We start from the raw sequence: 24,525 nt of genomic DNA on the forward strand, positions 1-24,525 counted from the left end.
GACTTGTAAATCCTCTGTTGCTTGTGCATTGTAAATTCTGTGCAGTTTCCTGACACTAAGGTCAGCATTTAAACACTTCCGGCTCCCAGATCCTTTTTTCCCTCTGCAATAATGAGAGCTCTCACAAGACAATGTTTTTATGAAAGATATGACAGCGTTCTTCTTGCCTTCATACTTTGTACTTTTGTAATCACCACCCCTGTTCTCCTTGGGAGCAGTGCCATGAGTAAGAAAGTTCTTTGTTACACTTCTGATTCGACCTCTTTTGATAGTGAGAATTTTCATGAATGCATTCATACAAACACTCACCATTCGACCATTCCGAGAAGGTACTGAATATTTGGTCTGGAAGGTCTTCCTGGATTTGGACCCATCCTTTGGTCTATTAATACCCTGTATAGCTAGTAACGAAGCCTGAGGGATCCTACTTAGAGCATCGGGCACCTGGTGCATGGCCCCTTTCCTATGTATAGAATTTGTATGACTGCTATGAGAATTTTGGCAAGTTCTCTCATTTTCCTGGAAGTAACAGGTATAAAATGAGAGGCCCGACGAGAGTTAAGGTATCGAGCACCAAATTTCAATATAAGACCATCATTTTTAGCAATTTCGCGAAGTCCGCGAATCGGGTACCAACTTTGGATTTAGGCATTTCACTTTGGACCGAGGGCGACATCTTAGGGGTTCTTTGATACTATCAAACTTGGGGAAATGTTAACTTTTTGATTTTTGAAGCGGACATTTTGGCAATATCGCGATTCGCGAAAAAGTCCGCGAATCGGGTACCAACTTTGGATTTAGGCATTTCACTTTGGACCGAGAGCGACATCCTTCTTGGCGACATCTTGGGGGTTCTTTGATACTATCAAACTTGGGGAAATGTTGGTATCCATCAAGTTTTTTTGGACATTTTGGTAGGTACATGCTGTGTGTACTTTACAATCAAACTGTCTTGGTCCTGCTTCTTTGTTGATTTATAAAAAGCTTCATGGAAGTCCTTGATATCTCGCATGGTTAGTTGTCGACATTCGAAGGATCCCTTAAAGTGTGCACATGTTGGGTATGTGGGTAGTAATGTTGGTTTGTACCTGAAAACATAAAAGAAAAAATGTACATGTAATTTAATGTAAGCTAGGTATAAGTACAATTTTATTATATGGTATAATATTTTGGTCACAGTAAAGCATTGCCTTTCTATTCATGCATAAAAATTACTTTTACAAGTTGTTTCATATAACCTTCAATGTGTTGAGAGGGACGTCAAGAAAAGAGTCTGTTTCTGCATTATTTGAATATTTCTTTAGAAACTCAATAACCAGAGAATGGAATTCTTCTTCCTTCTTTGAATCAGTAATAGTACACAGATGGTGAAACATTTCTTTCTCAAGAGGCGTGTTCCGAACTTTGGCATGGAGGTTTCTCTGCAATGTTCGTTTGAAATGCCACAAACAAAGAATATGTTAATTGTCATCCTGGCCAAAACCCATACTTGCAGCATTAATCAATGATAGATCGTCGTCTGTCGTCCAAAGTAACCAGTTCTGGGTACATAACTTGTATGCCTTGTATTTCGTCATATATTTGTTTGATTTCATCTATTAGTTCATAAAAATCATGATAGATGTCTTAGACTTCTTGCCTTAGACTTCTTGCCTCTCAGAACAATGCTCCTGAATTTTCCCAGGAGGATTTTCTCTGTTGGAGTGACCAAAGACTCGAATTCTTCACCGGCATTTGGCCTTGGGGTGTTCATATTAAGAATGAGATCTACAGTGAGCCTTTGAAGCTCGCCTGGTCTTCTTCTATTTAAAAGTATGTAACGTGGTACCTTTTCCTTTCTATCGTGATTTTCCTGCAAAACTAGAGGAACTTGTTCGGTTCGTAAAACTAGTTTCCAGGGCCTAACCTCGTCTCTTAATAGGGAATCTAATGAATCTAAGCGTCGCTTGTAAAGTAAGTCACCAGATACGAAATAATCAGGATAACGTTCCGGCTGTTCTCGGACATTCCTCAACTTCTCTGAGTACCACACATCCTCTATGACATTTTTAGGAGGATTAACACCCTGTATAGAGTGTATAGCTAGTAACGAAGCCTGAGGGATCCTACTTAGAGCATCGGGCACCTGGTGCATGGCCCCTTTCCTATGTATAGAATTTGTATGCTCTGATTCTATGTATAGAATTTGTATGACTGCTATGAGAATTTTGGCAAGTTCTCTCATTTTTCTGGAAGTAACAGGTATAAAATGAGAGGCCCGACGAGAGTTAAGGTATCGAGCACCAAATTTCAATATAAGACCATCATTTTTAGCAATAAGAGATATTTTGTCTGGCCTCATTCTTGGGAAAACCTGTGTCCTTAAATTCTCATCAACCTTCAAGTTACGAAGGAGCATATTCTGCCCAGCTCTGATTCTATGTATAGAATTTGTATGACTGCTATGAGAATTTTGGCAAGTTCTCTCATTTTTCTGGAAGTAACAGGTATAAAATGAGAGGCCCGACGAGAGTTAAGGTATCGAGCACCAAATTTCAATATAAGACCATCATTTTTAGCAATAAGAGATATCTTGTCTGGCCTCATTCTTGGGAAAACCTGTGTCCTTAAATTCTCATCAACCTTCAAGTTACGAAGGAGCATATTCTGCCCAGCTATTTGATGGTAGAAACGTGGTTTCTTTGAAGAAGTTATTTGTCATCCTTAAAATGACAAACTTTCGCGTGCCTGAAAAAGTTTGCACTTGCAAAGTATTCATAACATTTGCAACAAAGAGTATAGTCATTTGGAAAAATTCAAAATAAAAGGTTCTTACACTTCTTACCTACATTATAATGAGGGGGGAAAAAGATCTGCTTTCGTTATTTTCATTCTAATCAATAGGAATCATCATCTTTATCATTTACCTCCTGCTTCTTACATTTTGGAGTCGTCAATGTCTTCCCAGTCTTCTCGAACGCCCGGGTGAGATTTGACACACACCGTGTTTCTACACATTATCTCCCGATCGTTTGGCCCCAGCAATCCGAACAGGTACCGATGAATAAACCAGCATAGCGTGTTTACGTCGCAGGCGCTCAGTCGGTTGGGCGGTATGGCGTTGATAGTGTTGCAAATGCTGGTGCCTTCTTCAAACGAGCTGAACATAATACAGGCCAACACCGACAATTTCGACGCCTTCATTTTTATCGACTCGGCCAACCCGTTGAACACGGTCCGCAACCGCATCAACATCAGAAGATCGTTGCTGATGTTGGCGGTAGGTAGAACGTTGGCCACGCCAACGACAGGTAAACGAAACGGTTCTTTGCCGAAAACGCTTGATTTTTCAACGAGCCGAACCAGTTTGACGGCATTGTGGCGCAAGAATTCTTGAACACGACCTGATTGCCGTTGACGGGCTCGAGGAAATTAATGTCTGTACAGCTTCGAAACAGTTGCCGGTTGTCTTTCGTGTAATATTCGGCCGCGTCGGCGGCGCAGTGTCGTTTGCAAACGTACCGCCTCAACACGGACTCGGAAGCGTTGTCAACCCAAAAATATGCGCTTCTCTAGGCTCGAGGAAATTAATGTCTGTACAGCTTAGAAACAGTTGCCGGTTGTCTTTCGTGTAATATTCAGCCGCGTCGGCGTCGCAGTGTCGTTTGCAAACGTACCGCCTCAACACGGACTCGGAAGCGTTGTCAACCCAAAAATATGCGCTTCTCTGATTGATTGTTTTGGGCAACACCGGCACGCGCGCCGAGCGAACTTTTCCGCCGGCAACGTTTCTATTTGATTTGGTGGTTTTTTTATTTTTCTTCGATGATTTCTGCTGAGCTGGCGGCGGGCAGTACGCCGTCGAAGGAACGAATACGATCGAAGGAGTTGCGGTGGCGACGGGAGGCGGCTGCTGCTGTGGCGGCGGCGACAGTTCTTCCACGTCATACTTATCCAATTCTATACCGTTCATACACCGTTCCAAAATATCTTTGTTGGTGGTAACGTCGGAATGTTCGGTGAAAAACAGATATTCCTCCGTGAAAGACAGCGGATCCCTTTCTCCTTCGGTTTTAATTTCGTCCGCAATTACAGAGATGAGTTCTTCGTTTATTCTTCCACGTCATATTTATCCAATTCTATACCGTTCATACACCGTTCCAAAATATCTTTGTTGGTGGTAACGTCGGAATGTTCGGTGAGAAACAGATATTCCTCCGTGAAAGACAGCGGATCCCTTTCTCCTTCGGTTTTAATTTCGTCCGCAATTACAGAGATGAGTTCTTCGTTTTTGGTGTTTTACGTTTTTTTTACGGGCTACTAGTCAAATTTGTTGCAGTACCTTTCTTCCTATTTGTTTTTCTAACCTGATGAGCTGCTTTGGGGATTGGCTACGGGCTACTAGTCAAATTTGTTGCAGTACCTTTCTTCCTATTTGTTTTTCTAACCTGATGAGCTGCTTTGGGGATTGGCTTTATATCCTGAGGGCTTACTGAAAAACTACTTGCAATGTTTGCTACACTTTTCTCGGCTCGGTCTTGAATAACATATGTTGTATTGTGGGTTCCCCTAGGACAGGCTGATCTCTTGTCTGGGAGGTTTCACGTACATGATGTCCGCTTGCAGGGCTTGCTACGTCATGAACATCAACTTGGACATGTAACACATGTGGCTCTGTGGGTTCCTCTTGGATTGACTGATGTGTTGTCTGAGAGGTCTCAAGACCATTTTGTCCGCTTCCGCTTGCACCATGTTCCAAACCTTCTTCTCTGAAAGCTTGATCAGATTTCCGTTTCTCCTTCCTCTTCAGTCTGTTATGGAAAGATTCTATATGTCCTGTTGTATTGACAGAAGCATGTGGAAAATTACGGTGACACATGGCCCATTTGGTACATCTTGGCATGTAGTGCTGTTGAAAGTAACTCATGAAGGATGAAGTGCGGCAGTTGTCTTCAAATTTTTTAAAGAAACCTGTGCAAAGCTGATCAAACTTATCGAATTCAACAGCATTCATAATTTCTTTCAGCTCCTCCATTGTGGTTGGAATAAGTGCCGTAAATATCATATTGGCAGGATCCAACGAATTGTAATATTCGTAATAGTCCTGCAACGGCCAGGACATTAGTTCGATAGCGCGATTATTAACGACTGTTTGCAAAATACGTGCTCCACGATGTAAGAATGAAAAGGACAATTTTCATTTTTGCTATACAATTATGTCCTACCTTTACCTTTCCCTTGAAAATGGGTGACTTCTTGCCCTTTCTTCCAATAAGGTACTTGAGGTCCATCATGTTGACAATAAAACAATTTGGTCTTGCCAGTTGTTTGCCTACATCTGGTTACAAAGTATGAGAACGTTTGTTCTTCGTCTTTCTCTTTCCAATCATGGAATTCAGCAACAGAAGGAAATTGAAAATTGACTTTGGTATTTCCAGTGAAGCTGAGAATATCAGGCTTGTTAAACTCCATCATTGATTTCTACAGTTCTACTACTCACAAGATTCCATATTGTATAGCTCTCTTCAACTTCAAGGGGGAGCACTAGGACGGTCAATTTTCTGCCTAATTGCTTCTATAAAGTCTGAAGGAGGCAGATGCAATTCCATTTCTAATTTTACACACTCTAGTGTGTACTTATACTCCTCTAGCTTACCCAATCTCAGCTGTTGTTCTATACGCTTCTTTTCTGGGTCTAAGAGCTCCGAATGTGGCTCCTTTAAGCTACTGCTTCTTCTTATTTTGGACGGTGGTGGTATTGGTGTTGAGGAGGTTGAGTGAGGGTCAGGGTCATCAACATCTTCTGTCTCGGGTTCATGTGTGAGATGAGGGGAGGACCCATACGACTCCACTATCTCCAGGCCTTGAACAGTCGGTGAAGTTCGCTCCAGAATATCCAAGATTATCTGGTCAACCGTATCCATGACCATGCCTCGGCCTCCACCCACCTATATTTTTGAAGGTAAGTACAGGACTGCAGAGTAGGGTCAGGTGTTAGTTAATTAGGTAAGATATTATGATATAGGCAGTAGTCACTATCTGCCTACATAACTATAATATAACTAATCCTCCTGTGCAATCCTGCAGTACCTTGACCAAATTCAAGTGGCAGAGTAATTTTGGTCAAGTGTATATTATAAAAAAAGAATGCGTATTGAAGAAAAACTATAAAATATGTAGTATTAAAACATAGGTATCAACAAAATTACACAGATTTTATTTTAATTATGAAATATTTACAAGTAACAAAGTGTTGGTTGGTTTAAAGAAAACTACAAAAAGTTTGCTTTGAAACAATAACAAAGCAAACTACTTGATCAGAGGAGACTGCAAATTTGTAAGGGCACACACCACCTTGGTAATGTGGTTTACTAATGGGATAAGTTTATTGTCCAAGCATACATGAGGAGCCAAAATATTGAAAGTCCTCAACCTTCCTATTACTCTTTCAATGTGGATCCTCAAAGCAGCAATCTGCTTGGTTAACCGAGCATCTGCCTTACTAAAACTTTCTGTCCCAACTACACTTGGTGGTCTAACCAACATAGCTCCTTTCTCTGATCACTTAACTTCGAGACATTTATTTAACTTTCAACAGCTTCAGCTAGCGTGTACCAATATGATATTTCAAAACCTAACCTCAAAATGTTGTTGTTAACATAAAAACAGTGTTGCCAATACGACACTTACCTCCTTAGGTTCTGTGGTACATTCAATGTCCAGCCAATAAATAAATGAATGTAAATAAGTTTGTAGAGATAGAGATCACATTTTCACCAGCACCAGATTTCTCCAAATTTATTAACTTGACTTTTTTGAACACTAGAGGACTACAACATAATTATAGAGTGGACAATAGTCAATTAGTCATAAAGCCACAAATTTTAACGTGAACTTTCAAAACTTTGAAGAAAAGTTGTTTTCTTTTTTAAAATTTTTCACATATTTCACTATTCAACGGTTAGCGCAGTGGACTCTCAATCTGGAGGTTGGTGGTTCGAGTCCAAGTCGAGTCATAAAATTTAGCGTAGTGTATTTAGCGGGGAACGACATTTGTGTCCAGCATTTATACTTAACACAATTAAAATTCCTTTTTCTAGACTTTTCGTCCGACTTGGTCTCGCGAGACCACTCTCTACAGAGTCTACGAAGTTCGTAGAGACTAGAGAAGTGTACACAGGTCTAGAGCGCTCTATGACCTGTGTAGGTACATTAAAAAACTCAATTTTCCATCGTGATTCCGAAGTGATTTTCGATTCAATTAACAAGATTTAATCCATAAGGATTGGTGTTTCGGAGGTATTTTTTCTAGACCTGAAGAAATATTTCAAGTTCTCAGACACTTTGGCCCCTTCAAACCTTCATCTTACTGCAGCAAATCCTACAGCAGCAGCAGCAGCAGCAGCAGCAGCAGCAGCGGAAAAAGCCTGTCAATTAAAACACCGCAAATATCAACGTTTAACTGATCAAAATTATATCTTCAAGGACAATGAGTACCTAGCTACTTTAATGTGAGTAGCAACCAGTGGTGGCATTACCAGAGTATAAAGATTGATTGAGTGTGGTAAATTCACTTTTCATCAAAGTCAGTTGTGTAATGGTTAGCGCAGTGGACTCTGAATCTAAAGGTTGGTGGTTCGAGTCGGTTGTAGATTTTTTTTCTAGCCTAATCCAGTCTATCCATTTTTTATTTTTAAAATATTCTTAGATCTTAGATAATCTCTCCTTTATAATTTTATTATAATTTATGAGCCAGCCTCTATGGCATAGTGGATATCACACTTGCCTTGCATGCGGAGGACCTGGGTTTGATTCCTGGCAGTGACAAAGAAATTTGTCACTGTGGTTTGGATGTTGTGGGGCCAATTCAGCCTTGTGAGGACAATGAGTACCTAGCTACTTTAATGTGAGTAGCAACCAGTGGTGGCATTACCAGAGTATAAAGATTGATTGAGTGTGGTAAATTATGGAATGGACCTAGTAACTCTTAGTAATGCTGTGATATCCACAAAAATTATGAAACGGTCATTGACTGTACCACCTGTCGAGATTTTTAATGATAGTATTCCCTCAAAGATTTTTAATGATAGTACTCCCTGAAAAGTATTACCATTAATAGTATTCCCATTAATACCTACTATTACAAGAAAAGACCAAATAATTTTTTTTTCGATGTTCAGGCTTTGTGTCCACTCTCACTGGTTGCCGGATACCGGCGATAGCCGATGTAGGGAGTGAGGACGTGAGTCTGGAACGTGACCCGCTCTTTGACGAACTCTACACCCTCCGGGATGACCGAGCTGAAGAGCCCAATCTCATGGGGAGTTACGCTCCCGACAAGGTGTCGACGAACAAGGCGTCAGTACGGCGGCGTCTAGGTAAGGTGAACATCATGGCTCTACCAACTATCTCGCCTGTGATCAACCTCGGCAACATGACGGTGTTAGAACGTGAGGATAGCACACTCGTCGGCAGATTACACTCGGGGGCAACAGAGGCCTTGGCCCGCTTTGGAGGGTGGGGGGGAGCTGGGAAAGTTGCGAGGGCGGGACATCTTGCACTCCCATTCGGTTGGGGGTTAATGCCTGTAAGGCGCGACTGGGTTGAGGAGCGCGATGTAGGGGTGTCAGTCATCCCCGATGTACGGCGTGCCTTTACGGAAGGCCGGTACGGCGCTCCGCTTCAGTTTTATTGAAGATTTTGAAATGCCGAGAAAGAGAAAGATAATAACACCAAGTAAAAAGAAAGAAGTACGAGCGGAAGACATTGAAAGAGAAATATTCAATGTTGACCTCAGTGAAGAAAGCGACCATTTCAGCACCGACACTGAGTCGAGTTTGGAGTATGATTCGGATAAAGATCCAGAGTATGTTCCAGATGCGGACAGGCCTTCAAAAATCCCAAAGCTAGATAAAACCGGGCCTTCAACCGTACGAGATGCCGCGACCGATAGGAAGACAAATTGCAGAAGATGAAAGACAGATGCGAGACCAGACGACACGATTATGTACATTGCAATCGCACCAGAGTGTCATGAACGACACCATTATGTAGATCACGATGGCGCCGAAGACTTGGAGAGGGGGCAGGTGGGAGGCCTGGGTGGCGTGAACTTGTCTGGGAACGGGGAGGGTCGAGATCAAAGCGCGCAAGAGACACGAAAGTCGAGCGTTCTTAAAAGTCCAACAAAGGAATTAAACGCGTTGAACCCGGCTGGGCTGCCCGGGACTATTTTTGTCTGTGGAGCGCGAAGCTGTGGGAGGCCTGGGTGGCGTGAACTTGTCTGGGAACGGGGAGGGTCGAGATCAAAGCGCGCAAGAGACACGAAAGTTGAGCGTTCTTAAAACAACAACAAATGAATTAAACGCGTTGAACCCGGCTGGGCTGCCCGGGACTATTTTTGTCTGTGGAGCGCGAAGCAGTGCAGGGACCGGAATGGAGTCGCGTTCGCCGGCGACTTTGGAGGTAGGGAAGAAAGCTCTCCCAACCGTGTTGAACCCGGCTGGCCCGCTCGGGACTATTTTTGTCTGCGGGGCACGGAGTAGTGCAGGAGCGACGGGAATGGAGTCGCGTTCGCCGCCCAATTTGGAAGTTGGGAAGGCGCCAGTTCCCCCGACGGGCCGCAAAGGAAGGAGTTATGAGAAGACGATGTTGGACACCGTACGAGATGCCGCGACCGATAGGAAGGCAAATTGCAGAATATTTGTTAGGTTTATATTAGACATCCTATGTATTAACATTATTCTTACCGTTTTTATCCAATCCAATAATAGTATCCAATAATAATAAAAACGGTAAGAACAAATTGCAGAAGATGAAAGACAGAGAGATGCGAGATCAGACGACACGATTATGTACATTGCAATCGCACCAGAGTGTCATGAACGACACCATTATGTAGATCACGATGGCGCCAGAGTGTCATGATCTACCTGATAGTGAGTGACTGGCCTTAGGTTCCTGGACTGGAACCTGATACAGCCCAGGACTCTACAAACATGTTATAAAGTGACGTCAAAGCTATATTAAAGAAAAGCTGGTGAAATTACAATTTTTAAGGTTTGATAGGGGGAAATTTAACTGCTGAGGTCTTATCGTACTGAAGATCGCGCCAGAGTGCCATGAACGACACCATTATGTACATCCTATGTATGCCAGAATGTCATGAACGACATCATTATGTACATCCCATGTATGCCAGAATGTCATGAAGTATACGGAATGTACAAAACCCAAAGTACTACCCAGTGTTGCCGATGAGCGAGAGATATACATTTGGACTCAGTGTCATGAACGAACACAGAATGTACAAAACCCAAAGTACTACCCAGTGTTGCCGATGAGCGAGAGATATACATTTGGACTCAGTGTCATGAACGAAATCATAACTTACAAAACCCAAAGTACTACTCAGTGTTGCCGATGAGCGAGAGATATACATTTGGACTCAGTGTCATGAACGAAATCATGACTTACAAAACCCAAAGTACTACTCAGTGTTGTCGATGAGCGAGAGATATACATTTGGACTCAGTGTCATGAACGAAATCATGACTTACAAAACCCAAAGTACTACTCAGTGTTGCCGATGAGCGAGAGATATACATTTGGACTGAGTGTCATGAACGAAATCATGACTTACAAAACCCAAAGTACTACTCAGTGTTGCCGATGCACGAGACATATACATTTGGACTGAGTGTCATGAACGAAATCATAACTTACAAATTTAAATGTGTGTTGTTTTTTTTTTTTTTAATCAATTTGTTCATAAGTTTGGATTCATTTCAAAAATGTCGAAGAGGGCTGTCTATTCTTTTCATGAAAAAGAATTTTTTCAAGAACTTTTGAAGCAGTAAAAGGTATTCACTGACTGTTCCACCAAAAGGTATGGTGGTACTAATGCCAGTGAGGAAAAAAAAACAGGCTTGGAAAAGGATTGTGGAGTCCTTCAATTCCATGCATTCCATGATCATCAAGATTTTCCATGATATTTCCAGGATCTCTCAAATATCTTTTTGGTCTGCGGATCCCTTCATATACATTTGGACTGAGTGTCATGAACGAAATCATAACTTGTAATGTAATGTAGCTTTATTTATTTTTCATGTATTGATCATATTATGTATAAAACTCGAAATATAAATGAAATAAGATCATCAATCATACAAACAAACATATCGGACCATTACACTATTGCAACCAAACTTAACTTGCACTTTGACAAACAAACAGCTCCTACGACAAAACAATACAGACATACATATTAACTTCGAATCACTAAAGGACAAACTAAATAACCAAGACTGGACTTGTATAACGAACTCCGATGACGTCAACTTCACTGCTAACATACATTTATACAAAGGTAGGGATCCCTTCATATACATTTGGACTGAGTGTCATGAACGAAATCATAACTTGTAATGTAATGTAGCTTTATTTATTTTTCATGTATTGATCATATTATGTATAAAACTCGAAATATAAATGAAATAAGATCATCAATCATACAAACAAACATATCGGACCATTACACTATTGCAACCAAACTTAACTTGCACTTTGACAAACAAACAACTCCTACGACAAAACAATACAGACATATTAACTTCGAATCACTAAAGGACAAACTAAATAACCAAGACTGGACTTCTATAACGAACTCCGATGACGTCAACTTCACTGCTAACCGACTGACTGAAATAATTGAAGAACATATAAGTTCAAGTTCTGAGACTAAAAACTATACCAACAGACTAACACCTATTAAAAAGAAGAACACAATAACTTTTACTCTTCACAGTAAAAGTTATTGTGTTCTTCTTTTCAAGATGAATCTTCACAAAGTTACGTCAGAATCTATCAATAACACCTATGACCAACACCTATTAAACTTTGGATGACACAAGCTTTGCTTCGATCTATAAGGAATAGGGACAGACTTGCTAGACAGACAAAACGAAACCCGGACAACATAAGACTACAAGACTATTACAAGAGAGTGCGAAATATTGTTTCTAAATTCTATTCTATTCTTTTCATGAAAAATAATTTTTTCAAGAACTTTTGAAGCAGGAAAAGGTCCTCATTGACTGTTCCACCAAAAGGTATGGTGGTACTAATGCCAGTGAGGAAAAAAACCAGGCTTGGAAAAGGATTAAGGAGTCTTTCAATTCCATGCATGGAGTACCTATATCTGGTATATTTAGAACTGATCATCATCAATATTTTCTATGATATTTCCAGGATCTCTCAAATATCTTTTTGGTCTGCGGATCCCTTCATATACATTTGGACTGAGTGTCATGAACGAAATCATGATGAACTTAGAAAACTAAAAGTACTACTCAGTGTTGCCGATGCACGAGACATATTCATTTGAACTGAGTGTCATGAACGAAATCATAACTCACAAAACCTTTCTCCTATCCTGTCTTCCTTCTCTCTTCGATTTCGGGACTTAGGATCCCGTTGTTACAGTTGAGACCTTAGGAGGTAAAGTTTCCTCTGTTAAACCTCTTAAAAAAAGTCCTTTTCAGTTCTAATCCAGGAGGCTAAACACGGTGTATTTTATTCTAAATCAAAAGACTAGGAGAAAGTAAATAGTTGTAAGATAGCTGTGTATACAATAGATCCAGATCTTTATTAAAGTATTATGTTCAGCTCGTTTGAAGAAGGCACCAGCATTTGCAACACTATCAACGCCATACCGCCCAACCGACTGAGCGCCTGCGACGTAAACACGCTATGCTGGTTTATTCATCGGTACCTGTTCGGATTGCTGGGGCCAAACGATCGGGAGATAATGTGTAGAAACACGGTGTGTGTCAAATCTCACACGACGAGATGAGGACGCGCCCCAACTCTTTGAACAATCCGACGAAACTACGACGACGCTGTCGAGAAGACTGGGAAGACATTGACGTTGACGGCGATGACGACGCCGACCCCGACTACTCGGACAACAGCGGGGCGACAGAACTCGACAACGGCGGCCAGCATTCGGTCGACTGTTTTTCGTACCGCGATACTTCGCCGACCGATGTAATGATAGACGTGTTCAGTTTCGTGGACACGTTTTGCAGTAAACCGCGAACCGGCCCCGAAGTAGGCGCTCAGTGGAAAGTAATTCGATCTCATCTCGCCCTCGGACGCAACGGCGATGACGACGCCGACCCCGACTACTCGGACAACAGCGGGGCGACAGAACTCGACAACGGTAGCCAGCATTCGGTCGACTGTTTTTCGTACCGCGATACTTCGCCGACCGATGTAATGATAGACGTGTTCAGTTTCGTGGACACGTTTTGTCGGGCGTTCGAGAAGACTGGGAAGACATTGACGTCGACGGCGATGACGACGCCGACCCCAACTACTCGGACAACAGCGGGGCGACAGAACTCGACAACGGTAGCCAGCACTCGGTCGACTGTTTTTCGTACCGCGATACTTCGCCGACCGATGTAATGATAGACGTGTTTAGTTTCGTCGACACGTTTTGCAGTAAACCGCGAACCGGCCCCGAAGTAGGCGCTCAGTGGAAAGTAATTCGATCTCATCTCGCCCTCGGACGCAACGCACATCTGACCACGATGGTGAACGAGGTGGAAATTGTGCATAACGACAAGCTCGGGACAAATCTTCTGTCTATTCTATAGCAATGTCTCAAACGGACTTTTTTCTGCCTCCGGACTTTAAAATCATTCACTTTTTACCCGCCGTCGAATGGATGATGGTGGGGACAAATCTTCTGTCTATAGCAATGTCTCAAACGGACTTTTTTCTGCCTCCACATGTGTTACATGTCCAAGTTGATGTTCATGACGTAGCAAGCCCTGCAAGCGGACATCATGTACGTGAAACCTCCCAGACAAGAGCATCTGACCACGATGGTGAACGAGGTGGAAATTGTGCATAACGACAAGCTCGCGACAAATCTTCTGTCTATAGCAATGTCTCAAACGGACTTTTTTCTGCCTCCGGACTTTAAAATCATTCTTCAAACGAGCTTACTTTGACGGGCCATTTAGTTGTTTTAAAAAATATGTACGATAGTATTCCATCAATTGATCAAGGATGTCGACACCTCCCATCTTTTGATTATACATTGAAACTGACCTTGGACATGGAATATCTTTGTGTGCTTTTAAATCCTTGTCTCATCTCTTAGACATTGTGATTGGATATTTTCCATAGGAAGTTGATGCCAACAACAAAATTGGTTTATTATCACGCCACTTTGCGCTGATGTATAGCTGAAACCTACGTTCGTTGTCCGCTATTTCCTTTGACGTAAATTTGTCCCATCTCTTAGACATTGTGATTGGATATTTTCCATAGGAAGTTGATGCCAACAAAATTGGTTTATTATCACGCCACTTTTCGCTGATGTATAGCTGAAACCTACGTTCGTTGTCCGCTATTTCCTTTGACGTAAATCTCGTAAAATACAGTGCTGGGCAAGCGTTAGATCCCGTTCTCGTCGCCATGTCGTATTCGAGGTCCTATTCATGAAGGATTGCAAAGGAAAACACGGATAAAATTAGTAATACTTAACTTCGAGACATTTTAGACATTTATACCAGAGTCCTTCAAGATCGCAATAAAATAATTGGAAAAAGCCGGTCAGGCGGTGGCTACAAAATTCGGCCTTACGTTTCGCACAAATTCATAAAGTACGAATGTGTGTCCCTGAAATACTGTTTCCGCCGAGACGGTAAGCGGCGCCGTACCTTCTTGCTGATTGTCGACAATATACTTGTCGTACAGCCCCGGAGTCTGACTGAAGTAGGTAAAGAAGTGCAAATTGTAGATACCCGTGGTCATGTTGTCGATGCTTTCTATTCTCGAGACGTCAACCCGAGCCGAGCTCAATATTTCCTCTTTGCGTAGGCTCTGGCTCGGTTTGCGGCCCTTGGTCCGATCCTGCTCAAAGTACACTTTCATACACTGCGTTAGATCCCGTTCTCGTCGCCATGTCGTATTCGAGGTCCTATTCATGAAGGATTGCGAAGGAAAACACGGATAAAATTAGTAATACTTAACTTCGAGACATTTTAGACATTTATACCAGAGTCCTTCAAGTCTCCTACAACATTGTCAAATTTGATAAAGTAATCTTTCAATTGAATTTTCTCATCGTACATCATATTAGAAAGAAAGCCGAGCTCAATATTTCCTCTTTGCGTAGGCTCTGGCTCGGTTTGCGGCCCTTGGTCCGATCCTGCTCAAAGTACACTTTCATACACCACGGTTCTACGATAGTTTTCAAATCCACCATCATCCATTCGACGGCGGGTAAAAAGTGAATGATTTTAAAGTCCGGAGGCAGAAAAAAGTCCGTTTGAGACATTGCTATAGAGTATAGACAGAAGATTTGTCGCGAGCTTGTCGTTATGCACAATTTCCACCTCGTTCACCATCGTGGTCAGATGTACGTTGCGTCCGAGGGCGAGTTGAGATCGAATTACTTTCCACTGAGCGCCTACTTCGGGGCCGGTTCGCGGTTTACTGCAAAACGTGTCCACGAAACTGAACACGTCTATCATTACATCGGTCGGCGAAGTATCGCGGTACGAAAAACAGTCGACCGAATGCTGGCTATTCTGCCCAGCTATTTGTTGGTAGAAACGTGGTTTCTTTAAAGAAGTTTTGTCATCCTTAAAATGACAAACTTTCGCGTGCCTGAAAAAGTTTGCACTTGCAAAGTATCCATAACATTTGCAACAAAGAGTATAGTCATCACTTGTTTTAGATAACATTGGTTTCCGAACAGGTCGAACCTCTCTATTACTACTGGAACTCGGGATGAAATTTCCTTGGTTTCGTAGTTTTTTCCAAGCACCTCGATCGCTCCGGGTCTTTCTTGTCCCGCCAGGAGAACTTTTGTATTTCAGGCTCATTCTTATGATTCCTTTTGATGTGCCGTCAACCGGGGCTACTTTGCATTTTTTTAAAGGATTTTTTTACTTAAAATGGATTTATTTTTTATTTTTTTTTATTTTTATTTTTTTTTTTTTTTTTTTTGATCACAGAATAAAAAACGGCCATTGTCTTCCGATGTTTTGATTTCCGACCGCAAATGCAAAAAATGTTCAAAGTCGGCTAATCCGTCGTAAAATACGACAAACCGCTCAGATTCCGCCATCAGACGAGAACAGAATTGTTGCATATCGTCGTCCGACGTAACGGCGTCCAGCAGATACGTGTGTGTCATGCTCAATATGATCGGGTCGGCTGGGTTCGAAATCACCAGGTAACCGATGGGGAAATCTCTTCCGAACAAATACATGGCGGCGTCGTCTTTGGGAATACGCTCGATGAGATTGAAAATGACGCTAATGTTGGTGCTGCTGTTCGTCACACGTATGGCCACATCTTCCGAGCTCAAAGTTGTCATCGAGCAGCCCGTCATAACGTACAAAAAACAGGCGGACAAACTCGCTATCCGCCCCGAATCGTCGCCGTAGCGAACCGACATTTTGGGCGTGCCGCTGAACCGAGGCAGATTGAGATTTTTAAAAAGTTTGTTGCTTTTTGTCTTAAACACGTCACAATACTGGCCGCACACGGACGCCGTGACGGCAGCGAATTTGCTCATTACGACGGCGGGCCGATGCTGCTGAGCTAGAAATGAATTTGTATCGCCGGCGTGGATCGGACTGGCGCGCGACGAAATACACCAAGCCGTCGCGACCAGAAAGACCGCCATCGTCTTCATGTTGTACCTACGAGTTTCGTACTCGTACGCGAAGCTTGTGGAGTTGAATAACTTGATGAAGCTTGCAAAGTTGAATAATTTGATGTAGAAGCTTGTGGAGTTGAATAACTTGATGAGGAAGCTTGCAAAGTTTTTTGTACGGGCTACTAGTCAAATTTGTTGCAGTACCTTTCTTCCTATTTGTTTTTCTAACCTGATGAGCTGCTTTGGGGATTGGCTTTATATCCTGAGGGCTTACTGAAAAACTACTTGCAATGTTTGCTACACTTTTCTCGGCTCGGTCTTGAATAACATGTTGTATTGTGGGTTCCCCTAGGACAGGCTGATCTCTTGTCTGGGAGGTTTCACGTACATGATGTCCGCTTGCAGGGCTTGCATCAACTTGGACATGTAACACATGTGGCTCTATGGGTTCCTCTTGGATTGACTGATGTGTTGTCTGAGAGGTCTCAAGACCATTTTGTCCGCTTCCGCTTGCACCATGTTCCAAACCTTCTTCTCTGAAAGCTTGATCAGATTTCCGTTTCTCCTTCCTCTTCAGTCTGTTATGGAAAGATTCTATATGTCCTGTTGTATTGACAGAAGCATGTGGAAAATTACGGTGACACATGGCCCATTTGGTACATCTTGGCATGTAGTGCTGTTGAAAGTAACTCATGAAGGATGAAGTGCGGCAGTTGTCTTCAAATTTTTTAAAGCAACCTGTGCAAAGCTGATCAAACTTATCGAATTCAACAGCATTCATAATTTCTTTCAGCTCCTCCATTGTGGTTGGAATAAGTGCCGTAAATATCATATTGGCAGGATCCAACGAATTGTAATATTCGTAATAGTCCTGCAACGGCCAGGACATTAGTTCGATAGCGCGATTATTAACGACTGTTTGCAAAATACGTGCTCCACGATGTAAGAATGAAAAAGACAATTTTCATTTTTGCTATACAATTATGTCCTACCTTTACCTTTCCCTTGAAAATGGGTGACTTCTTGCCCTTTCTTCCAATAAGGTACTTGAGGTCCATCATGTTGACAATAAAACAATTTGGTCTTGCCAGTTGTTTGCCTACATCTGGTTACAAAGTATGAGAGGACAATTTTCATTTTTGCTATACAATTATGTCCTACCTTTACCTTTCCCTTGAAAATGGGTGACTTCTTGCCTTTCTTTCAATAAGGTACTTGAGGTCCATCATGTTGACAATAAAACAATTTGGTCTTGCCAGTTGTTTGCCTACATCTGGTTACAAAGTATGAGACCAATAAGGTACTTGAGGTCCATCATGTTGACACTAAAACAATTTGGTCTTGCCAGTTGTTTGCCTACATCTGGTTACAAAGTATGAGAACGTTTGTTCTTCTTCTTTCTCTTTCCAATCATGGAATTCAGCAACAGAAGGAAATTGAAAATTGACTTTGGTATTTCCAGTGAAGCTGAGAATATCAGGCTTGTTAAACTCCATCATTGATTTCTACAGTTCTACTACTCACAAGATTCCATATTGTATAGCTCTCTTCAACTTCAAGGGGGAGCACTAGGACGGTCAATTTTCTGCCTAATTGCTTCTATAAAGTCTGAAGGAGGCAGATGCAATTCCATTTCTAATTTTACACACTCTAGTGTGTACTTATACTCCTCTAGCTTACCCAATCTCAGCTGTTGTTCTATACGCTTCTTTTCTGGGTCTAAGAGCTCCGAATGTGGCTCCTTTAAGCTACTGCTTCTTCTTATTTTGGACGGTGGTGGTATTGGTGTTGAGGAGGTTGAGGAGGTGTTCACTGAATATTCCTCAGGTAATCGCCTATCTCCAATCTGAACTTGAGCAGGGTTTTTTTTTTTCCTTTCGCTGGTATCCAAAAGCCACAACAGCTCTCTTGTATTCTTGATAGCTATTTACAATAGCCAAGTCAAAAAAATGGTCAGGGTCATCAACATCTTCTGTCTCGGGTTCATGTGTGAGATGAGGGGGGGACCCATACGACTCCACTATCTCCAGGCCTTGAACAGTCGGTGAAGTTCGCTCCAGAATATCCAAGATTATCTGGTCAACCGTATCCATGACCATACCTCGGCCTCCTCCCGTTCCAGTTGACCGAGCATTGTCTCGTTTTCCCTGAAAACATAAATAAAGCAGAACGTGAGTTGTCTACATCAAGAGGTGCTCACTGAATATTCCTCGAGTAATCGCCTATCTCCAATCTGAACTTGAGGTTTTTTTTTCCTTTCGCTGGTATCCAAAAGCCACAACAGCTCTCTTGTATTCTTGATAGCTATTTACAATAGCCAAGTCAAAAAAATGTGTAATTACTTTGACGGGCCATTTAGTTGTTTTAAAAAATATGTACGATAGTATTCCATCAATTGATCAAGGATGTCGACACCTCCCATCTTTCTACTTAACTTCGAGACATTTATTTAACTTTCAACAGCTTCAGCTAGCGTGTACCAATATGATGACATTTCAAAACCTAACCTCAAAATGTTGTTGTTAACATAAAAACAGTGTTGCCAATACGACACTTACCTCCTTAGGTCCTGCGGTACATTCAATGTCCAACCAATAAATAAATGAATGTAAATAAGTTTGTAGAGATAGAGATCACATTTTCACCAGCACCCGATTTCTCCAAATTTATTAACTTAACTTTTTTGAACTTCACTAGAGGACTACAACATAATTATAGAGTCGACAATAGTCAATTAGTCTTAAAGCCACAAATTTTAACGTGAACTTTCAAAACTTTGAAGAAAAGTTGTTTTCTTTTTTAAAATTTTTCACATATTTCACTATTTTCGTTGTCATTGTTGTAGATGGTGGTGTTGTTGTTAATGGCTCAGCTAAAAGGGTAAATTACACTGTACTGTACAAGTGTAAATTCAAAAATGTCAGTTACCTACCTCTAAATGATAATGTCATTGTTGTAGATGGTGGTGGTGGTGTTGTTAATGGCTCAGCTAAAAGGGTAAATTACACTGTACTGTACAAGTGTAAATTCAAAAATGTCAGTTACCTACCTCTAAATGATGATAGAGAACAATAACGGGTCAAAACCCAACGTTCTTTAATTAACTGAATTATTACAAGAACTAGGTACCTACCCGTTAATTTTCTTTTCTTAGGTAATTTTGTGAAGGTATTTGTGAAGGTATCTACCCAATAAGAATACAAAAATGTTCATTATATCAAGTACCTAGGTAATATCTTTTACAGATTTTACACAACAGCACATTTGAATTGACATGGCCCACTTGTCACACTGGTCACCTTATGACTTTCCATTACCCACCGTGGCCCGTGGGTCACATTGTTCTGATACCTTCATGCTATGTGACTCACCCTTGGACATTCTTATCATATAGGTATCATTATCTGAGGTGGGCTGGGAAATTAAACAAATTTTACAACAGAAAATTAGTATTTCTTTACTCACCAATGTTTTACTTTTCCAAGCTGACCATAAGCTATCTCTTGCATACGTCCATGTCTTCCCTGCTGCCGCAAGTTTCAGACTCTTTGCTTTCAAGAGTACCTCCTTCCATGCCTCTTCTTTATCTCTGGCAGTCAGAGTTGGAGATAGTGGGCAAGATCAAAAAAAAGTTGTAAGTTATGATTTCGTTCATGACACTCAGTCCAAATGTATATGTCTCGCTCATCGGCAACACTGAGTAGTACTTTGGGTTTTGTAAGTCATGATTTCGTTCATGACACTCAGTCCAAATGTATATGTCTCGCTCATCGGCAACACTGAGTAGTACTTTGGGTTTTGTAAGTCATGATTTCGTTCATGAGTAGGGGTATCCTATAATCAAACTAAGGGTATGGGGTAGTTCTTTGTTTTATAATATTTAGAAAATTAGAAATGGAAATTAGAAAAACACTTCCTAGAAATACAATATAGAACTTAAGAGCTATGGTATAATAATAATATAGGTAGGTAATAAAAATCAAAGAGAAATTAATATTAAATCAAGGACAATAATATAACATAGTAAATTGTAATTGTAAATGCAGAGTGAAAATGTTCTTGGCGAAAAAATAGCTAAAAAGAACGCACTTTTCACTTTCACTTTGCAAATCATATGTTTGGTGGAACAGAAATACGCAAAAAGTGGTGGCAGTTCACTGACTTCTCACTTTGCGTTTTACTTTTCAAAAAATGATGGTGGAACAGAAACTCAAAGTACCAAGTGAAAAGTACAAAGTACCAAGTAAAAAGTGAATGGAGGAATAGGCTCCTGCTTGGTTAACCGAGCATCTGCCTTACTAAAACTTTCTGTCCCAACTACACTTGGTGGTCTAACCAACATAGCTCCTTTCTCTGATATATCCTTTTCCACATGTTTGAAACCCCTATCAGCCATTATTTCCACACCAGGCTCAATCAGATCTAAAATACCACATTTTTTCAGAATGACAGAATCTGATGTTCTGCCACTCCAACCCTCAGAGATGAAACAACATGTTCCGTCTGGTGTGCAAGCAATCAAGTATTCCATATTTTTTCAGAATTCAGAATGACAGAATCTGATGTTCTGCCACTCCAACCCTCAGAGATGAAACAACATGTTCCGTCTGGTGTGCAAGCAATCAAGTATTTCACAGTGTTACATTTCTTGTATGCCGACCATGTCATTGACTGATGAAGACTATTGCTAGGTTTTTGAATTTCTATTTCAAAGCAGTCAATGATTGCAACAACTTTGGAAAACCTAGCCCTAAATGTTATTGGTATACCCGATCACTTGTGGAACAGTTTGCAAAGAGGACAGGAAAATGCAAATTTATTCATGCTGTTCATCATTGCAACTTCGACTTTCATTCAAAGCAGTCAATGATTGCAACAACTTTGGAAAACCTAGCCCTAAATGTTATTGGTATACCCGATCACTAGTGGAACAGTTTGCAAAGAGGACAGGAAAATGCAAATTTATTCATGCTGTTCATCATTGCAACTTCGACTTTCTCATCTTCGATATACCCGATCACTTGTGGAACAGTTTGCAAAGAGGACAGGAAAATGCAAATTTATTCATGCTGTTTTCATCATTGCAACTTCGACTTTCTCATCTTCGATAAGACCAGGGTTTGCCAGATTGGGGATTTTTTTAATAACTTCATCTGGCAACCCTGGATGAGAGTCCAAATGTATACGTCTTGCATATCGGCAACACTGAGTAGTACTTTGGGTTTTGTAAGTTATGATTTCGTTCATGACACTCAGTCCAAATGTATATGTCTCGTGCATCGGCAACACTGATTGTACCTACTTTGGGTTTTGTGAGTTATGATTTCGTTCATGACACTCAGTTCAAATGAATATGTCTCGTGCATCGGCAACACTGAGTAGTACTTTTAGTTTTGTAAGTTCATCATGATTTCGTTCATGACACTCAGTCCAAATGTATATGTCTCGTGCATCGGCAACACTGGGTAGTACTTTGGGTTTTGTAAGTTATGATTTCGTTCATGACACTCAGTCCAAATGTATATGTCTCGTGCATCGGCAACACTGGGTAGTACTTTGGGTTTTGTAAGTTATGATTTCGTTTCACTTGTGGAACAGTTTGCAAAGAGGACAGGAAAATGTAAATTTATTCATGCTGTTCATCATTGCAACTTCGACTTTCTCATCTTCGATATACCCGATTACTTGTGGAACAGTTTGCAAAGAGGACAGGAAAATGCAAATTTAATCACGCTGTTCATCATTGCAACTTCGACTTTCTCATCTTCAATATACCCGATCACTTGTGGAACAGTTTGCAAAGAGGACAGGAAAATGCAAATTTATTCATGCTGTTCATCATTGCAACTTCGACTTCTTCATCTTCGATAAGACCAGGGTTTGCCAAATTGGGGATTTTTTTAATAACTTCATCTGGCAACCCTGGATGAGAGTCCAAATGTATACGTCTTGCATATCGGCAACACTGAGTAGTACTTTGGGTTTTGTAAGTTATGATTTCGTTCATGACACTCAGTCCAAATGTATATGAAGGGATCCGCAGACCAAAAAGATATTTGAGAGATCCTGGAAATATCATAGAAAATATTGATGATGATCAGTTCTAAATATACCAGATATAGGTACTCCATGCATGGAATTGAAAGACTCCTTAATCCTTTTCCAAGCCTGGTTTTTTTCCTCACTGGCATTAGTACCACCATACCTTTTGGTGGAACAGTCAATGAGGACCTTTTCCTGCTTCAAAAGTTCTTGAAAAAATTCTTTTTCATGAAAAGAATAGAATAGAATTTAGAAACAATATTTCGCACTCTCTTGTAATAGTCTTGTAGTCTTATGTTGTCCGGGTTTCGTTTGGTCAGTCTAGCAAGTCTGTCCCTATTCCTTAGAGATCTAAGCAAAGCTTGTGTCATCCAAGGTTTAATAGGTGTTAGTCTGTTGGTATAGTTTTTAGTCTCAGAACTTGAACTTATATGTTCTTCAATTATGTCGGTTAGCAGTGAAGTTGACGTCATCGGAGTTCGTTATACAAGTCCAGTCTTGGTTATTTAGTTTGTCCTTTAGTGATTCGAAGTTAATACCTATGTCTGTATTGTTTTGTCGTAGGAGTTGTTTGTTTGTCAAAGTGCAAGTTAAGTTTGGTTGCAAATTCGACTAAAATTCGAATTCTTGAACAATTGAAGGTGTTCTTTTACAGAGTTCGTGACTTACGGTTACAGAACATTTGTTGCACTACTTGAAAATTGCAATTTTAGCTCAAAATTCACTTTATTTACTAAAAAACTCACAAATTATTCACGACTGAAAAGTTCTTGAAAAAATTCTTTTTCATGAAAAGAATAGACAGCCCACTTCGACATTTTTGAAATGAATCCAAACTTATGAACAAATTGATTAAAAAAAGAAAAAAAAAACAACACACATTTAAATTTGTAAGTTATGATTTCGTTCATGACACTCAGTCCAAATGTATATGTCTCGTGCATCGGCAACACTGAGTAGTACTTTGGGTTTTGTAAGTCATGATTTCGTTCATGACACTCAGTCCAAATGTATATGTGATTATTCCTAAACTAATGGGGATCTTCGGTACCTGGGACTGTAAAACAGATAATTTTATCCCTAGTTCATGAATAGAATAGGTGAAATGGAATGGCAATGGCCTACCTTTGGCTTGGGTGGTCAGTGAACGAACAAAGCCTCAAAACCTGCTCTAACACTACCTTAGAAGGTAGCAAAAGTAAAGAAGAGAGAAGGAGGGGTTAGATAGAAAAGGGAACTTTTACCACCCGGTCCAGCAGTGATGAGGTGGTGGTTCTGGTTGCGAGGCGAGGCTTTTCAAACGAGGCAAAGGGCTAGAGTTCCATAAGAAGTGCGACTTAAGGCGAGAAGATCAAATTCAGCAAGTTAAGTTACAAAAGCTTTTTCTTAACAATTTTGTTGACGGATCAAACTTGTCAAACCGGCGAGGCGGAAATTCGGAATGACCGATAAGAAGTGGGCAAGATCAAAAAAAAGTTGTAAGTTATGATTTCGTTCATGACACTCAGTCCAAATGTATATGTCTCGCTCATCGGCAACACTGAGTAGTACTTTGGGTTTTGTAAGTCATGATTTCGTTCATGACACTCAGTCCAAATGTATATGTCTCGCTCATCGCCAACACTGAGTAGTACTTTGGGTTTTGTAAGTCATGATTTCGTTCATGACACTGAGTCCAAATGTATATCTCTCGCTCATCGGCAACACTGAGTAGTACTTTGGGTTTTGTACATTCTGTATACTTCATGACATTCTGGCATACATGGGATGTACATAATGATGTCGTTCATGACATTCTGGCATACATAGGATGTACA

The 24,525-nt window shown here is 40.9% G+C and overlaps 3 protein-coding genes across 3 annotated transcripts; 1 reads left to right on the forward strand and 2 right to left on the reverse strand.

Annotated features, from left to right (window-relative positions):
- Window positions 1–2,934: 2,934 nt before the first annotated feature.
- Window positions 2,935–4,050, reverse strand: LOC113471781. The gene is made up of 2 exons (XM_026831190.1): window positions 3,689–4,050; window positions 2,935–3,533 (listed from the first exon to the last, which is right to left on the reverse strand). Exons 1-2 carry the CDS (start codon window positions 3,950–3,952, stop codon window positions 3,234–3,236), a joined length of 564 nt encoding a protein of 187 aa, XP_026686991.1. The 5' UTR covers window positions 3,953–4,050; the 3' UTR covers window positions 2,935–3,233.
- A 321-nt stretch (window positions 4,051–4,371) lies between these two features.
- Window positions 4,372–20,283, reverse strand: LOC113471780. Its single transcript, XM_026831189.1, has 3 exons — window positions 20,132–20,283; window positions 18,768–18,813; window positions 4,372–5,911 (listed from the first exon to the last, which is right to left on the reverse strand). Exon 3 carries the CDS (start codon window positions 5,907–5,909, stop codon window positions 5,511–5,513), a length of 399 nt encoding a protein of 132 aa, XP_026686990.1. The 5' UTR covers window positions 5,910–5,911; window positions 18,768–18,813; window positions 20,132–20,283; the 3' UTR covers window positions 4,372–5,510.
- LOC113471779 lies at window positions 8,582–9,784 on the forward strand. Its single transcript, XM_026831187.1, has 2 exons — window positions 8,582–8,916; window positions 9,647–9,784. The coding sequence occupies exons 1-2, from the start codon at window positions 8,619–8,621 to the stop codon at window positions 9,760–9,762; spliced, it is 414 nt and encodes a 137-aa protein (XP_026686988.1). The 5' UTR covers window positions 8,582–8,618; the 3' UTR covers window positions 9,763–9,784.
- Window positions 20,284–24,525: the final 4,242 nt, after the last annotated feature.

This window comes from Diaphorina citri, unplaced genomic scaffold (genome assembly GCF_000475195.1).
Source record: "Diaphorina citri unplaced genomic scaffold, Diaci psyllid genome assembly version 1.1 scaffold3003, whole genome shotgun sequence".
Classification (NCBI taxonomy): domain Eukaryota; kingdom Metazoa; phylum Arthropoda; class Insecta; order Hemiptera; family Psyllidae; genus Diaphorina; species Diaphorina citri.

Bases quoted from the DNA above. Each gene is read 5' to 3' on its own strand.
- LOC113471781 (XM_026831190.1), bottom strand. From the start codon at position 3,952: ATGAACGGTATAGAATTGGATAAGTATGACGTGGAAGAACTGTCGCCG. The intron at 3,534-3,688 runs GTTGACAACGCT...GCATATTTTTGG, and splicing joins AGAGAAGCGCATATTTTTGG to GTTGACAACGCTTCCGAGTC.
- LOC113471780 (XM_026831189.1), bottom strand. From the start codon at position 5,909: ATGGTCATGGATACGGTTGACCAGATAATCTTGGATATTCTGGAGCGA.
- LOC113471779 (XM_026831187.1), top strand. From the start codon at position 8,619: ATGTACGGCGTGCCTTTACGGAAGGCCGGTACGGCGCTCCGCTTCAGT. The intron at 8,917-9,646 runs ATGCCGCGACCG...ACACCGTACGAG, and splicing joins CGGGCCTTCAACCGTACGAG to ATGCCGCGACCGATAGGAAG.